This window comes from Macadamia integrifolia, chromosome 13 (assembly GCF_013358625.1).
Source record: "Macadamia integrifolia cultivar HAES 741 chromosome 13, SCU_Mint_v3, whole genome shotgun sequence".
In the NCBI taxonomy this organism is placed as follows: domain Eukaryota; kingdom Viridiplantae; phylum Streptophyta; class Magnoliopsida; order Proteales; family Proteaceae; genus Macadamia; species Macadamia integrifolia.
In genome coordinates, this window is record NC_056569.1 from 1,067,341 (window position 1) to 1,085,634 (window position 18,294).

The window sequence follows — 18,294 nt, forward strand, 5'->3', positions numbered from 1 at the left end:
GGAGAAGAAAGTCAGATTGTAAAGAGTAGTTAAACTCCGTCCATAGTGAATTCATAGGTAAAGAATCATTCACAAGCCTAGTAATCTAAGTCCACCTTTTTTGTTTGAAAACTGTTGCAATAAAAATTGATCATCAGCTGTAGAGACATGCAAAATAGATAAGGGGAAGATAAAGGGGACTGAGAGAGCTTCGGTGGGAGAATTTCCGATTTTTAAGTCAGTTTTCAGACAATAATAAAGAGTTTAGAATTGCCAGAGTAGTGATGAGAGACGGATTGGATGCCTATTTTTATTTGGATAATATTCTTATTTATAGGGTGAGGGATATGATGCCCTAATCCCAATAAAAGGGTGAAGTGTCTTGTTTTACCCTTGTAGGCAAGTGCCTTGAGTTGCAGAGAATCCTTTGCTTTATGATTGACTTTTTTGATTACCATGTGGCCACAGCTATTAGCAAAATATTTTTTGAATGTATCAATAATCATATCTGACACTTAGCGTCCACAAATCCAGATTTTGATTTGAGAGTTGAATGTTTAGAGGATAAAAAAAAAAAAAAAAAAAAAAAAAAAAAAAAAAAAAAAAAAAAATGGTAAGGTGTGTGAAATTCCATAAAAAATTCCATAAACCCAGATTTTTTGCCAATCCTGTATCGGCATATTGGTGTAGATAAAGGGGAAAACAAATCTAATTTTTAAAGAAAACCAAGGATATATCTAGCCAATCTGCATGCCAGACAGGCAGAAAATTTTTCCCTAAGGACAATCTAACAAGTTGGAAAATTTTGAAATACATTGTCATTTAATATTCATTTCTTTTATTTTCGCAAATGATCTTTACTAAATATCCTTTCATCTTCTTCTTCACACCTTGTCTCTTCAATTTCTAGAGAAACTTCATATATCTTATACAAGGCTAAGAAAAATCTTATCATGAAGAGACTTTATCTCTTAATCTTTATGAGAATGTATCCACTTCATCTTCTAGACCTTGAGTCATTTCATGTCTCCTCTACAAGGGTCTCTACCTTATTAAATAGAGGGAACCTCTAGCTGTTTGAGCACCAATGTCCTCTAAGTCTTTCTTGTGTGTGGATTGCAATATTACTCTACTTTTGCTTGAAGTTTCAAGTCATACTAGTTGAAGTGTTTCTTTTTAGTTTGAGCAATCTTATAGTACTCATAGGAGTACTATAAGATTTGCAAAGGCTAATGATAGTCTTTCTCAAAACTCCTACTGAAATCACCAAAATCTGTCCATATGTTGAATTTGCTGAACACCGGTTCTAAAGCTTTCATCAATCCTTTTGAGGAGTCCTCTTCCTCTCCCTTCTTGACAAGAATCCTTAAAATCATAGTACAAACTACCCCACATGATTGTATGATTACAAATAATAAAGGTCGTTCAATCACTATTGGAGTATGATATCTTGTATTTCATCGCCTGCAAAAGTGGACTTATTCTTAAGGACCGTTAAGAAGCCAAAGGCTGTGAGGCCCGGCTAAAAAATGCATTGGTTTGCTGAGACTTCGAAAAGGGGCACCTTATTGTTGTTGGCGTCAAACAAGAAAAGGATATGGAATTTTTTTTTTTTATTCGTATTTGTATTTTACAAAACCCACTATTTAACACATGTAATAAAGAAAACATAGAAGTGGCAAGTGAGTATGAAGAGAGTTCAAAAGAAGGTTCGAGTAAAGAAGAATGGGGGATCGGGAGAGGAGTTGGATGAATTTCCTTCTCCAATTCGAAAGAGATTTGCTTCTTTGACCAATATATATGAGAGGCTTGAAGAACATACACAGAGAAGTGGTGAAGCTCAAGGTCATGTTGCGGGTGTAGGTGCTTGGTCTATAGTGTGCAGACATCACAAAAATCGTGGAGGTAGAAGAATCAGGGGTCACCGAGTGGCTATTCCAGCTTCATCTCAGTTTGAAAGGATGCCAAAGGAGCCGATAGTTGTCGTTTCCTCTTTTGATCGAGCTCTTCAAGAGATGGCAGCGATAGATGCTTTGGCGGTTGCTGCAGAGAATAAAGAGAGATGTGCAAACTCATTCTAAGAGTGCTCAAACAACTGGTGGTCAGACTCTAAAATTTGGTAGAAGTAGAACTTTAAAGATCCAATGAAGGTATTCTTTTGACATATGAGGACTGAGATGTTAAGAAGGTGCAGCTTAATCAGAGACCTAGATTTAGATTTGTTTCTGAGTGTTGCATGTTTCCTTTTCCTTGCTAGTGAGTTCCCTCTTCTGATGGTATTGTCGTAGGTGAAGATCCTCTCTAGTTTTTTAGTATTTCTTGTAGTTCATTTTTACTTTTTTCTCTTTTTTAATACAAATCATCCTTTAGCGGAAAAATAAATAAATAAAGAAAACATAGAATAAAATACATAACATTATAAAAATTGGAAAAATTTACCATCTGGATCAATAAAGAATCAGTTCATGGTACCAGAGGGCTATTGGGGTTTAATTATCAGAAGTCTGCTGATATTTCTGCCATTTTTTTTGTATTTTTTTTATTATTTATTTTTTTATGCCCATTGAATAATGATCATAAAAATAAGACTTTATGATCAACTCAGCTTATTTGATTACAAGTTTAAAATGATGATTCAAGAAAGGTTTTAATATTTTAATGGTATAAAAGAAAGAGAACATTATATGCACCAGAGTCTGGACCTTTACAGCGAGATGTAGAGGGAGGTAAGGGTCCCAACCGTTGGATGGACCCTGACTTGCACCCCAACAAATGCCGGAGTCCATCGGACGGCTGGTGCCCTCACTAGCCTCTACGGCCACCATAAAGGATTTTTTTGCCTTGGCTTCTTAGCCATTGTTGGCCTATTACATAAATGTCAATCAATTTCAAACATTTAATATACAAATTTAATTGCTTATTCATTTCACACATCATCATCTAAGCATTTCAGCGTCTCGAAAATGATAAATGTCCATTGTTGAGTATTGAATACGTAAAATTGGCATTTGTTTCACAACCATTCTCATGTTAATTGTTCTTTTCATCCTGCATGGTCAATTTTCTTGATTTTTACATGTGCACCTCTTCCACTAATATGATGAAGCAACTTAAAGAGCATGAGAAATAAAGAGACAAAAGATATGCTTCTATTCCATAATAATATTTATCATTGGTGGTTTATATCCTCGTTTGCTTCCTCCGTAAATTGAAAATAATATACTAGTTCATAGTGCAACTCAATAATATCTCAAGATTTCTCATTGAAATTAAATGATATTAGCTTTGAAAAAGGGGGAAATTGTTTTTTGATACAAACTTGTATCATTTAAAATCAATGAATGGAGAATAATCCATTTTAACCATTCACAAGTTATATTAAATGTGTTTAAACCATCGTGCGAACTTATTTGAAATATTATGAAAATCTCATAAGTTTTCACGTGCTAGAAATAATTGAAATATTATGAAACCCAAATAAGTTTTCACATGCTAGAAATAATACATATAAAATATCTCCTAAATCATGTAACTAAGTCAAATCATTAAATTGCAGACATGATGTCATTGAATAAATTAACATGATTCGATATGTAGTCCCATGTTGATCATGAGGTAACTTGGCCTTACAATTGGTTATCTAAACTAGCATCTCTTTGATAAACTAGAAAGTTCATTTCTCTTTCATGTTTTGATCAATGCTCTTTGCTTTGTAAATAACTAAACATGGAAAGTACTAAGAATATTAAGTGAAGGTCATCTACAATCATTTAATGGAAATTAATCTGTTTTAATCATCCACATGTTATAGTAGAAGTGCTTTTACAATGGTTTTTTAACTAGGGCTAAAGACTTTCTTTTAACGGCAGCCGCATATTATATTACCACCATTTACCTCTAAAAGAAAAATTTTAGCAATGAAAAAAAAAAATTCCATTAATATATATATATATTTAATTAATTCTACTTTTTCTGTTTAGGATAAGTTAAATTACTGATATATATATATATATATATTTCTGGTAAAGAAATTACTGTTACTTGAAGTTTACATTTAACAGCAATTTTGTAAAACCTCCCCTACAAATATCATATTGCTAGAATCTTAGCAATTTTTTAGTGGCAGTAAAATGAACTGTTACCAAGCCTCCCGTATACCATTGGTCATATAAAACCTTCCTTAAACCCCCCCTTTTTTTTAATAAATAAAAAATAAAAAAAATGTGAGAACTATAGTGGTGGAAATAGCTGTCACTAATTATTAAATATTCTCCATTTTTTTGTGGAAAAATATTTCAAATATATATATTTGGTTTAAAGTCTTGTTTTATCATTTATTATTAAAAGAAGAAAATGAAAGGAAGACCTTTAATAGCATAGCATTACTTCAAGTGCAAGTTTCAATAAAAGTTTTGCCTTTTTAAAAGTTTTGTTTTTTATTGGGCAAAAGTTTTACATACTATGTGATTGAGATACAAAATCTCGGGTGCATTATCTCCGCCACTATTTTTTATTGAAAAAATTATATGATTACCTACTTTTGGATTTTCATTTACTAAACTATCCAAAACAGTGATCCTCCTTCATCTTCCATATAATCAGGTATTTTTCTATGAACTGAAACTTTGAATAAATAATTTTATTGATTCAAATTTAATTTTAGGTATTTTTGTTAAGTGACACTTTAAGTTCACATGCGCTGATGCCCATGCAGGTTGCTTTTGAATTTTGCTTGTCATTATTTTCACTATTTTTCCTCATCCACTATTGATTGCTTCTGCATTATTAAAGTTACTTTTTTCTGCCCTGTTCATCCCTTCTTTTTAATCGACATTTTTGTCGTATGCCTTCAATTGGTCCATTTGTTTTTAGCTTTTGCTTTTCTGTCTTTAAAGTTCCAATTTTCTCTCCACATCCTCACTTTCCCACGGGAACCCTCTCTGACTCATCTCCTGCTCTCTCCTCTCACCACAGCAGTGGTCTCAAACAAGCTGGTTGGGGGATTTTGGTTGCAGAAGCACGAACAGTGAAGGTTTGATTCTATCTCTCTTCTTTTGTTTATCTGTCTTTGCAGATGAGGCTCTGTCGATTCTGTTGGTTCTATCTCTCTTCTTTTGTTTTTCTGTCTTTGTGGATGAAGCTCTGTTGATTCTGATTCTGTTAGTTTATTACTTATCTGTCTTATTGGACATGGCTCTGTTGATTATTTTTTTCATTACATCTCATTAAGCTAGGATGAGTCCCTTGGTTTTAGTAGTCATCTACTCCTTGGTTCATTGACTGGATTGAACAACCAGAATAGGTCAAGAGTATCACTTTGATTTCGAAATCAGAAACCTAGAATAAAAGAGTAGTTATCAAGATCGGTTAGTTCATTACCTTGAGATGTCATAGTATAGAAAGACATTTACTATTCTTTCTGAATTGGACAGCTGAAGGAGGGAAAGTTGTACACTTTTTGAGCAGATCACGTTTTCACCTTCAATCACAAGACTCATCGTAGAGAAAAGGACTTTCAAGTATGGTTTAAAGTATCAGTGTCGTAGTAGGCGTATCGGCTAAGACCGATCCCCGATCCCTGACCTATCTGGATCAGTGTTCCGTATTGTTTCAGGGGAAAAATGGTAAAAAAATAATATATTTAAAAAAAAGCAGGTAAAATAGACCAATACCCACCGATCCGATTTGATTCAAATCGACAGATATCAATACCAATACCGATATTGTCCCCTAAATTCTTGCTTTCAAGTGATAACAAGGTAACACAGACCTCCTCTTGTTCTTCAGACCTTGCTTTTCTTTCACAGTGAGCTATTTGATGAAGGATCCAGCTTTACCCATTTTAGGGAAAAAGATCTTTTTAATTTCCTCCTCTAAGTATCACTTGTGAGTTGTGGCTTCATTTGCAAAACATTTATCTCCAGAAAACTGAGTTGTTTGTTGCTCACCTATAATTGTATTCTAAACTATCAGAAAATTTCTGATGGATTGGTGCCACAGCATGCCACAGCTAACTTCTATTTGTTATGTATAACGAAGTATTGAAGAATTATGATAGACTCTCCCCTGCATTACTAAGGAAATGCAAGTCTATCTCTGTATTCATGAAGAAGGAAAAGGCATCTCAGAGATGTTTTAGAAAGCAACCATCCGTCTAATTTGTCTTGGCTTCATATCTCCGTCAAGGTACTAACTACAAGGGTGGTGGTGGGGAAAGAGGTAAGAGATAGATGGAAAGATCAGATTTATACTTATAAAATGAAATCAGATTACACAGTTCCTAGTCTGGTCATTGCATGTATCATTTCCCATCTCGCATGTGTGTTGTTGTTGTTGAAATATTATGGAATTACAAGTCAACTAGGCCCTACAATTGATGAACCATATTAATTTATAGCTCCTTGACATATCTGAAAGTTAAGTTCTTTTCCCTGCTCTGATCATTGCTCCGCTTTGTAAGCAATTAAACATGTAGAGTGCATAGAATATCATGTGAATGTCATCCGCAATCATTTAATTGAAAATAATCTATTTTAATCATCCACAAGTCATATTCAATATTTTAAACAATCCCATTTTAACAGTCAGTCACAAGTGGTTGGGGAACCATGTGCCTACTACAAAAGAATAATTGATGTTCCAACAAAATAAGTGACATTATCTACCAATACTAGTTCTTTCGTTTAAGATTACATTAACCAAAACCAACTGGCCCATTTTTTTGCATAATAGTTTTATTCCTCCTTTGGCTGTAATATATAAGAAGGCCTTCCCCACACTTCACTTCCATAGTGTCTGAGCATTTTTTTATCTCAATCTCATTGCTTTGTAATTGCTTGTCTGTGTTTGTTTTTTAACAGGAAATGAGTTGGTCGTCGAGTGAGAACTTTTTTGTGAACTCAAAATTAGAGGTGTTCTTGGTTGACCTCTGTTATGAACCATTGGAATTCACACAGAGCAAAGATGTCATCTACGATGGGCCGAAGGGTGATGATTTCAAGAGGTTCTTGCGTTCTACGAACCTTCGAGTAAACTGTCAGGGAAAGGCTATTGTATGCGTCCAAAAGCGTGACGATGATGGTGAGTTCCTTGAACAATATGATTCCTTCATTCTAGAAAAGGTGGTACCCTTGGACCCTTTTGGTTTCTCAAATGTACTGTTACTAAAGCCGCAAGCGGTGAATAAATTGCAAAGCATCTTGGACAATACCAAGGCTGAATTGGCGAAGAAGAATGATGAGCTTAATGAATTGCAAAACCTCCTGGACAAAACCAAGGTTGAATTGGCAAAGAAGAATGATGAGATTAATGAATTACAAAGCCTCCTGGATGGTACTGTGGCTGAATTAGCAAAGAAGAATGATGCACTAAATGAATTAAAGAAGCAGAAGATTGATCAGGACTGGAATCCTGAATTGTTCCGACTTTGTATTGTTGCAATCACCAACTCAATGAAGAGAGTGTTTGTTGACTTTGGTCTTGAACCACCAGCAAATGGATATCCGGAGTCTGTGCTGAAGTTTCTCGAGATGTTACATGATTTGATCCTTCACAAAGAATTCAGTGCCACTTTCTTAGTAGTTGCGAACAAGATACTGGCCTCGATTGCAAGTATATTTGAGAAACGCAATGGCTTACATATTGGCATGGAAACAACAAATAGTACTCCAGACTCTCTCATTGACAATCTATTTACCTTAAGAGGCTTTATGGATACCCACTTCTTCATTGATGGCAGTGTTATTTTCAAGGATTATCGTCTGATGAAGGAGGATGACCTCCCAGTTATATTTCAGGATCCTGCAACAGATGTGGCAGAGCTGAAGCAGAAGAAGATAGGTACGAAATCTATCGATAACATCGATGAAAACTCCATCTTCTATGGTTATTTCAATATTCCAATAGTGGGGATGTTCAAGGGTGTTTTGAGGAGAGTTTATGTCACCCTACCAGATGAGATCATGGTGAAACTTCAGGTGGGTAGACATATCCTTAACAATAAAAGGTTTTGGTTTGTCAATGCCAATGGGGCTTGTATATTTGAGAAGGAGCTTTTGAGTCCTGAATCGACGGATACCAATACCTCTAGCTCGATAAACAACATAAGCAATCTAGAAGTTGCCAAATTTGCCCCTTCTCGGATCTTAGGTGACCATATGGACTTCTTAGGGTTTTTCTGTAGGATGAATCAAATCTTCGTTAATGAGAAGGGGGTATATCTCAAGTTTGATTTTATTGGTGGAAAGTATTCAGGACCACGGGTTTTTCGTGATAGTACGGTTCGCTATTATAGTAAGGATGGTGGAATGTTTCACCCTTTTAAGCTAGTGCAATTTGATGTGAATACACCTACGACTGATATCGTACAACGAGAAGTTTATTTACCTGTAGCAAGCTCAATTTTTGGGGAGGAATATCCATCCTGGATTGTGAATGAAGCCTTGGGCAAAGATTGCGCTTTCACGTTCAGTGACTTTTGTTTTATGGGGAAAATAACGAAAGCCTCTGGTACTTTCCGTGAGAATTCTCTGGTCCATGTGTTCTTCGAACAAAGCCAACATGGGGAGAATTGTTATGTTGATGCGCTTGCAACAACTTTCTTTGTTTTAAAAACAAAGAAAGTAAAATCATGGGTTAACATTGATAAATCGATTGCTCCAAAATTTGGTTAAAAAGACCTATAGTTTTTATTTATTTATTTTTAAGTATGTTTAAGTTTTGTTATATAAATATATATGGGTAGACTTTGAAGGAAGCCTAAATTGACTGGTCTCACCATTGTGTTGTATCTTCTTTGGTGGTATCAGTGTAATTGTGCTTTATTAGTGTTGTTATGTATGTATGCATATTTGTGTAATAATAAAGGATGTGGTGTCGATGATGATCACAGGATGAGATCAATGACCAAGTTGGGACTTCTATATCTAGCATAAATATTCTTCTCTATTACAGATAATTCCTTCTTCATCATCAAATTACATGAAAACCAATGGATGCAATGGATTTCTTACACCATCCGATAATTCCATAAACACCTAAGTTATACCTAAGATAAACCCTCCTTTTCAGGTTTTATGCCAATGTCCTAACTTGGTTAGTATTTTGATTGGTAAAAAATATTTTCATGCCTCATAAAGGAAAATTTATACTTGATAATCTTAATAAAGTTTTTAAGTGCTTCAGTTGATCTCTCCAATCTAACTTTTGAATTCAACCATGAATCATTAATAAAAACATCCTAGAAAAAATCTCTGACAAAAAAAATCAGAAAATGCTCAATAAAAAATATTAAATAAATCTAAAGATAATCCTGGATGAATCTACTACAGGCCTAATGTATTTTCTACTGAAAGATGATGTGGGAGCCACCAAACCAACTAGCAGCCACTAAGCTATCATTCACTCACTTCCGCAATCAAAATGTCAGAGATTTGGTTTTCCATCACTCACGACAAAGGAGGCATTTCTTCACCGTGGCCCATCGCTGCAAAGGGATGGGTGTCAAAAAATAGGGCAGCGTGTTCCGAACCTTCAACTAGTAAGAGAGATTAATAAATGACCATGGGATTTTGAGTAAACCCTTCTCTATAGTAGAAGAAAAACTTTCTCCAAAAGGCTAAAACTCAAAAGATAAAACGAATAGGAGACAGGAACCACACCCGAAATGACTATAGAATTGAATGTCAGATGTAAGATAAGAGTGAAGAGTGACAAATCTATCAAAATAAAAAATAAAAAGGAGTGAAAAAGGACAAGAAAATTAAACTTCCGGTGCTAAAAATGTGGAAGGACAGGAAGAGTGAAAAGGATAAGAAAATTAGAAAACAATCGCCGATTAAAATATATTTATAGGCATTTTTTCCCCTGGAAACCACTAAGCATTAGGGAGAGGGTTTCGTAAAAGGAAGCATTGGCCACTGCACCTGCATGGGGGCCAATGGGAGAGCACATGCTTCAACAAGGACGGGATTTCAATCTTTCATGAGTGACAGGCTAGGGTGTCATGTCGCCCCCTTGTGTTTAGATATAGTGGCCACGATGCCTTTCAGGCTTCTTTTTTTTCTTAAGCATTATTTTACAAATATTGAAAGAAAAAATTGCTTTGCATGATGTTGTTTAGGAATGATCTAGCATTTTGGCCCACATGGATAAGTGATGTGGCAAGTCTAGATAGGTGATGTCAAATTTCATACTCAAATTTAATCAAATATCCCCAATTTATTTCCATACATATCTATGGTATTCCTATAAATTAGGAAGAAGTGGGTCCTTCAAGTGGCCTTTAACAGGTTGGTCATCCCTGATGAGTTGATGAGTTGACTATCAAACCCAACAGTTACACAACCTTATTCCCCTCACTCCAAGTGAAACAACAGAAGGGATAAAAGACATTGGGCCTGAAGAGCTTTAAAAACTTCAGATCCAATTATGTAAGTAGAGCATATCAATGAAAGGTTAAAAAGTGTCGCTCTAGGTGAATAGGTACCAACCCCAAGACAAATTGAAGTTTGAAATGACTGAAATCCATCCAAGAAGGTCAAGCCCAAGAGAAATTTAAGTCCTCGAATCCCATTCCAAGCGTGTTGTTGACAAAAAGTGAAAAACTGAAGATCCCAAACTGCTCAAACCAGTCTTGAATCCGATTCCAAGCGTGAGATAAAAAAAAAAAAAAAGAAAAAAAAGAAAAATGTACCATAATTCAACTTCTTCTGCTGATCTCTCTACAAAACCATTCTCTCGGAGCTCTTCCCGGACACCTCCAACCACCAAGAGCATGCCATCCTTCGCATTACCTACTTCTTCGATTCGATCAATTCTTCAAGGTAGTTTTCCTAAACTTATGTCAGTTCTTTCAAGGAATGGGGTTTTTGGTTATAATTTGTCTCAAAGGCATCTTCTTTTAATCAATTATTGCCTTTAAGAGATTTTAGTGTTGGGTTTATGTTGTTACCAATCCCATTTTGATCATTGCTCCTTGCTTTGTACAAAATTTAAACATGGAAAGTGCATAGAATATCACGTGAAGTGACCTGGATCCTCTCAGGTGCCTCACTACGCTCAGTGCACATCGAACAGCTGAAAACACCTGATCACGCGCCTCTGTCCGTACATAATCATTTAATTAAAAATAATCGGATTTTTTTTTTTTTTTGGGTTAAGGAAAATAATCAGATTTAATCATGCACAGAGAAATATTTAATGTTTGGAAGAATCCTACATAACGGTCACAAGTGGTTGGCACCATGTGTCTATGGCAAATGAATAATTAATGTGCCGACAAATTAAGTGAAAAATTATCTACTAATATCAGTTCTTGGGTTTGAACAAGATTTAGTACATTTACCAAAATCAGTTAGCCCATTGTTTTGCAATGTGGTTTTATTTATTTATTTTTTTTTTCTCAAAGTCAGTAAAAAATATATTAAACTCAAACTATAAAAGATGTACATGATTTACATCAGGACATTTCTAATGCAAAAAGGGACTCACAGATCACCTTCGGCATGGCCATTAATAGAGCCCAAGAACCTAAAGATTTGACTAAAAGGTCTACCTTCAATTCAGCATTGCTACCAGCAGAACATTAATGATAAATGAAACAAAAAAAGTGTACTCAATAGAATGACCTAAGATCATCAATTAAAATGGTAACGTGGTATGTACACAGTATCCCATGTTATATCACTATCCCATATTATATCCTGATAAACAAAGCTGGGGTAGGAAGACAAATAGCAAGAGTTTTGAGTAAAAGCATATTTTTTTGCAACGACATTTTAATAAGCCAAGAAATAAAGTCAAGGAAAGTCTGGAAGTAAACCCATTGTTGCTGAAATTTTCGTGGAATAATCCCATTCAAAATAGAGGTGACAAATGCACTTGAGTCACTCTCAATTCATAATTTCTTAAATTCTTTTTTCTTAGGATAGTTTAATCCAATAAAGAAAGATAAGAAGTCTGCAAAGTAGTTTGTCTTAATTCCAAGGAATTTTAAAAAGGAACATACCAGATCACCAATTAAATTACTAAAGTTCCTAGCCACTCTTGCAACACCTGGATTACCTGATGAGCATCCGTTAATATTGAGCCTTAGTGTACTCTCCTCTAGCTTCTATAATATACTTCTAAATTCTAGTCGGCTTTGAAGGCTTGAAATTTGCATTAAGACACCTTGAAAGGATTAGATCATCAATGGATTTAACATTAAATTTAATTAAAGATGATGCTTAACGAATGTCGTAAATACATTGTCACCATACTTGAAAACCTCTCTTTCTATTCAAACCTACGAGCATTTCTCTCTATCCAAATATGCAAAAAGATAATGACAAAGCTCGATAGCTAAACATATTTTAAAGGGACTATATCAGCCTTATTTCTCCACCATATAAAATGATCTTGAAGAGTAATACAAGCTATCCAATTTTGGTTAAAAATATCTAAGAAATTCTTCCAAAGAATTTTAGAAAAAGAGCATTCTAAAAATAAGTAAGTAATGTTTTCCATCTCCTTAAGGCAAAAGTTACCAAGGGAATACCTTTGCAAGCTACTAGTTAGAATTGGTTCACAGATTTAAAGCATTGTTTTGAGACTCTCAATCTCATTGTTCTGTGATTACTTATTTGTATTTATTTTTTTAATAGGAAATGAGTTGGTCGTTGAGTGATAGTTGTTTTGTGAGCTCAAATTTAGAGGTCTTCTCGGTAGACCTCTTTTCCGAACCATTGGAATTGACACAGAGCAATGCTGTAATCTACGACGGGCCGAAGGGTGATGATTTCAAGAGGTTCTTACGTTCTAAGAACTTTCAACTAAATCGTCAGGGAAAGGCTATTATATGCGTCCAAAAGCGTGACGGCGATGGTGAAATCCTTGAATGTTAGTATGATACCTTCGTTCTAGAAACAGTGGTACCGTTGGGCCCTTTTGGTTTCCCAAACATACCATTACCAAAGCCACAAGTGGTGAACGAATTGCAAAGCCACCTGGACAACACCAAGGCTGAATTGGTGAAAAAGAATGATGAGCTTAATGAATCACAAAGCCTCCTGGACAGTACCAAGGCTGAATTGGAGAAGAAGAATGATGAGCTTCATGAATCGCAAAGCCTCTTAGACAATACCGAAGCTGAATTGGCGAAGAAAAATGATGCACTTAAAGAATTGCAAAGCCTCTTGGACAGTACCAAAGCTGAATTAGAAAAGAAGAATGAGGCGCTTAATGAGTTAATGAAGCGAAAGACTGATTGTGCTTTATCGGGCTTTCTATAGTGATTTTTTTTTATTTTATATTATTTATTGTCTTGTTAATTAAAATCATAAAAATGATTGACCAGTACAGCTTGAATTGAATGGTTACACTATTTTTTACTTTGCCTGGATAGTACCTCTATGCATGCCCATCCTCCTGTTTGAACATATGAAAATATGGGCAAGAGATTGTTACTTGGTCATGTGGTCATGCACTAGCATGGAGCTAATGGGGGTGTGCCCATGGACATTAAGTTAGATGGGAGTCTTTTATTTCACTATGCGTGACGGTAATTTCATACCACCCAATTTGTGCAATTTTTTTTTTTTCATAAGAAATAAAAATGTGCATTTTTAGATGGTCAATTGTGTATTTCTTTATTTTAAATGCAAATTAAAAATGCCATAAAAATTCTAAAGAAATATACAGTGTATGAAATTTCATAAAAAAAATGCCTATGATCGAAGGTTTTATCAAGGAGAAATGTTTCAGATCCTGAAAATGGAGAAGTTAAAAATTTTATACCTCAAATTGGTTGGAGTGTATTAACATATATTAGAGTCCCCACCAAATTTGGAACATTATGTATGTTTCCTATTTCAAGTTTAGTTTCCATATTCTATTAGGAATGCATATTACATGTAAATCCTCCTGTAGAGGTCGGTTAGGATTTGTGAGTTGGTATAAATATTTGATGTCTCAATTGCAATCCGTTAAGCAAACATAAATACAAAACATTTTTTTGGATGAATGAAAAATATATTAAAAGAAAAGAAAAAAATACATAGTTTCAATGGCTAGCCAAGAGTTGGAGCCAATAAGATGCCAAACAAGAGAAAGGGGCTAAATCCTAAAAAGGTAACTCAAATTAGAAGGAAGACAAACATTAACAAAAACAAAATACACCAAAACCCAGGGAGAGGAAATGAGTGGCAGGTTCTAATAATAACCTAGTTGCCTATTTCTGCAAGAATCAGGGAAAATAGCATAGTTGTAGAGAATTCTATTCACGATCTAAAAAGCAATGGTATGACCAATCTTCTCAATTAGGGGTGTCAAGAGGTCGGGTTGGGCTGGTCTCAGTCGAGTCTAGTGAGGATCGGCCAATTTCTAGGGCTGCATCGTGAACATCCGTTTAGTTGAACGAGCTTAGCTAGGGTAGCATGGTATGGTTGATAATCGGGCCGATCAGTCTTGGGCTCTAATCGGGCTGCCATAAACGGGCCTTAACCAGAATATAGACCTATTTAACTTTAAACGGATCCCCTTTAAAATTGGTCTCTTAAATGTGCTTGAAGAGGAATACTAATAAAATGAGCAAAGCCCATAGTTAAAATAGATTAAGCCAAAGATGGGCAAAACAGTTAAGTTACAAAGGTACTCAGCCTTTAACCTATGGAACACAAATCAATTAAACTATGCCTACAGAATCGAAGTACAACAAATTCAAATCAATTATATTATGCCTGAAAAAGATGAATGCTCAGAAAACAATCACCACCATCTCAACTGTACATATCACATAGCCTTAGCACTAAATACAAATAGTATAAGAAAATAATAAAAAAATATAAGTAGTATTAAAAGGGTTGGGCTTAAAGGAGTCGGTTCAAGTCGAGCTTGTAAATGTATTAAGCCGGTCAGGTGCCAATTGGGCTAGGAGGCTGCACCGTGTACCACCTGTTTATAAATGTTTCGATCGGACCGATCTGGGTTGGACCATAAATCTATTGAGCTCAATCAGATCTACCGGTGCAGGCCTAGAATTGGGACCATTATTCTCAATAGATTACGAAGAGAAAATCCATCTTGTTTCGTTCTTTTACCACCCAATCTAATGGATTGCTGGATTACAAAAGCACTAAAATTCACCCATTATTATGATGCTGGTAATTGTGATGAAATCCCCAATAGGGGACAGCACAAGCATTATTCTCCTTGATCCTAGTTTCAAAAAAAGTACAAAAGCAACAAACTTTTGCCTGCTTGGTGAGATCAAAGTGAATGCCTAATCAAGCTATCAACCCCCAATATCCACTTTTCCCACTCCGACATGTATCGAGCTTGGCAGATTTGAATTTCGCCCGATCCAATTGAATTGATTTTAAGTTGCGTGAAATCATGTTGGATAGTAGCGTAGCCTCAATGAAAGGCAAACAATTTAGTGTTTAATGTCCAGAAGAAACCAAAATATCAATCTTGTTTGATTTGTTTTATATAAAAATTATATTCTTTTTGGGAAAGGTTTGATATGCCATTGGTATTCTCAGATTTGTGCCTATGCTCTTCTCATCCCAAACCTTCATTGGTTTAACCTCCTCGCTTTCATTCTTGTTTTAATGTTAGTCAATGGATGATAAATTATATTCTCTTTTAATATTTGAAAAGATTTTGGTGAACTATGGTCTTAACAACTAAGGAATTTTATGGTAGTGAAAAATGTAAAAAAATGGTCCAAAAACCTAAAATTGTTCATTAACTGAATACAAACTGTATCAAAACCTAATAGTGAACCGAATAAAGAATTGAACCAAGTCTGTATAATTCTGATTTGGAAATTTGACTCTTATCCAGTTTCGGTTTTGATTTCCACATTTTCTATCTTAAACTGAATCAGAAAACCGAAACTGAACTGATTGACACCCTTATTCTGATTCATCTTTTACATATTGATAACTTGTATAAAATATGCTTCAGATTATGATATGAAGGGTATAGGCACACATGACATTATATATTAATGGACGCAGGTGAAATAGGAGTCCTACACAGGTTGCTTTCTAATGCTTTCTGCCTAGTGGGGGGCCACGTTTAGTTCCATGCGTGTTGTAAAGGAAAAAACTGAGTCCCAAACTGCTCAAACAAGTCTTGAATTGAATCCCATTCCAAGCGTGTGATAGAAATGAAGAAACGAAGGTCCTAAACTTCTACTTCTACTCTTCTTATTTTCAGACCTCTCTCTCTCTCTAGCTCCCTATAAAAAACCACTTTCTCTAGGCTCTCCCTGGGCACCTCCAACAACCAAGAACGCAGAGCCGTCCTTCGCATTACCGACATCTGCTTTCTCTCTCTCTCTCTCTCTCTCTCTCTCTCTCTTGATTTGCTCTTTTCTTCAAGGTAATTCCCCTCAACTTATGTTAAATCTTCATGGAATGAGGTTTTGGGGTTATAAATTTGTCTATGAGGTATCATAGTTTTATCAATTATATTTCCTTTGGGAGTTTTTAGTGTTGGGTTTATATATGCAGTTGTTTCTTTACTTCTTTCCACAGAAGTCTCAGTGCTCTTACTTTGGGAATCCTGGAAATAATTAATGTTCACTGTGTGCTCTCTAATCTGGGACATGTTAGTACCTACGTTACTTCATTAACCTGAGTCCGGATCCTCTCCATCCAGCTGTACCCTCCAAACCCATCTCACACCATCATGGGGTGTGGGGAGAGAGTCAATTCTATGCAGCTATGTTCACCTAGAAGTACATGCAAGGATCTAACACTTGTCCCACTTTCAGCAATTTAATTATAAGGTAAAGAAGGGTATATATGAAAGCAAAAGGAATAGGTGTTGAATTCTCACATGTACGTACAAAGGGTACATTCTCCCCCATGGATGGCGTGAGATGGGGTTGGAGGGTACAGTGGGATGGAAAATATCCAAATTCCTTCAACCTACCATAGTGAAGCTGATTTGATATTAAAGCTGTCTAATACTAGCTGCTTTTTATGTTCATGCTTGATTTTCCTTTTGCTTGAATGTCCATGCTTGATTACACTACTCATATATCAAGAATCCATTCTATAAAACTTAAGCTCTAAGATATCATTACCCATTCACCATTTTCTAGTTTTGAAATGCTTGTCCTACATATGGTGTGCATGCAATTATATACTATTGCTTCTAAACTTGTTCTCGAGCTTTAGAGTGTTCGTAGCTTTCAAAGCCTGCTTTTATCTACTTTTTATAAAATCTGGAAAGCCAAAACCCTAAATTAGACCTGCGGGCTGGATATCATCAGATTAAAGTAACAAAAAAAAAAAACCCAAATTTCAGTGTTGGCTCAACAAGACGATAATACATGTATATTTTCCTCCAAGTTGGGTGGATCCATTGAGTCGCAGTAGATTGGGTTGTACCGTACCATGGGGGCTACATCCTCGCACCCCATATGATATTAATGTTGGGTCCGGGCTTATTGACCCAATCCCTCCGTTATCACCCCAAATCTCTAAAAAATTTCCATTTGAATGACCACCAAAATATATCAAAACTGATAAATCTTAGAAACGAATCAAGAATTCAAAACAAACATAACATTTTTCTAAACGAACTCAATGATTTGAGATTAAAGAATTAAATCTCTCCCCTGTTCTTCACACAACTCACATGCCCGATGCCCATACAGGTTGCTTTTGAATTTTTCTTGTCATTATTTTTGTTCTTTTCTCATCCACTCATCCACCATTGATTGCTTCTGCATTATTAAAGTTACTTTTGTCTGTCCTTTTCATCCCTTCTTTTTTAATCCACATTTTTTTGTTGTATGCCTTCAATTGGTCCATTTGTTTTTAGCTTTTTCTTTTGTCTTTAAATTTCCAATTTTCTCTCCACTCCCTCACTTTCCCCTACGAACCTTCTCTTAGTCATCTCCTACTCTCTTCTCTCACAACAGTAGTGGTCTGCAAACAAACTGGTTGGGGGATTTTGGTTGTAGGCGCAAGAACAGATAAGGCACGAACAGGATACGAACAATAAAGGTTCAATTCTATCTCTCTTTCTTTTGTTTATCTGTCTCTGTAGATGAGGCTCTGTTGATTCTGTTGGTTTATGTAAACCATGATTACTGTATCTGTCTCTGTGGTATGGTGCCTCTGTTGGTTTATTTTTTCATTACATACTCATATTTACAATTCACTAAGATGGGAATTTCTATGCCTGGAGCTAAGCTGAGTCACCTGGTTTTAGTAGTAGTCATCTACTTCTTAGCTCATTTACTGGATTTATCAACCATAATATGTCAAGAGTCTCACTTTTGATTTTGAAAGCAGAAAGCCAGAGTAAGAGAAA

At 35.5% G+C, this 18,294-nt stretch overlaps 1 protein-coding gene across 1 annotated transcript; it reads left to right on the forward strand.

The window, feature by feature from the left end:
- Positions 1 to 1,667: 1,667 nt before the first annotated feature.
- LOC122059774 lies at positions 1,668 to 8,906 on the forward strand. The gene is made up of 3 exons (XM_042622810.1): positions 1,668 to 2,043; positions 4,875 to 5,011; positions 6,840 to 8,906. The coding sequence occupies exons 1-3, from the start codon at positions 1,668 to 1,670 to the stop codon at positions 8,649 to 8,651; spliced, it is 2,325 nt and encodes a 774-aa protein (XP_042478744.1). The 3' UTR covers positions 8,652 to 8,906.
- The last annotated feature ends 9,388 nt before the right edge of the window (positions 8,907 to 18,294 follow it).

What these genes read in the sequence shown, in the direction of transcription:
- LOC122059774 (XM_042622810.1), top strand. Translation starts at nt 1,668, where the DNA reads ATGAAGAGAGTTCAAAAGAAGGTTCGAGTAAAGAAGAATGGGGGATCG. An exon ending in TGCAGAGAATAAAGAGAGAT is followed by an intron (nt 2,044 to 4,874) that starts GTGCAAACTCAT and finishes CTGTCTTTAAAG; the next exon opens with TTCCAATTTTCTCTCCACAT. An exon ending in CAGAAGCACGAACAGTGAAG is followed by an intron (nt 5,012 to 6,839) that starts GTTTGATTCTAT and finishes GTTTTTTAACAG; the next exon opens with GAAATGAGTTGGTCGTCGAG.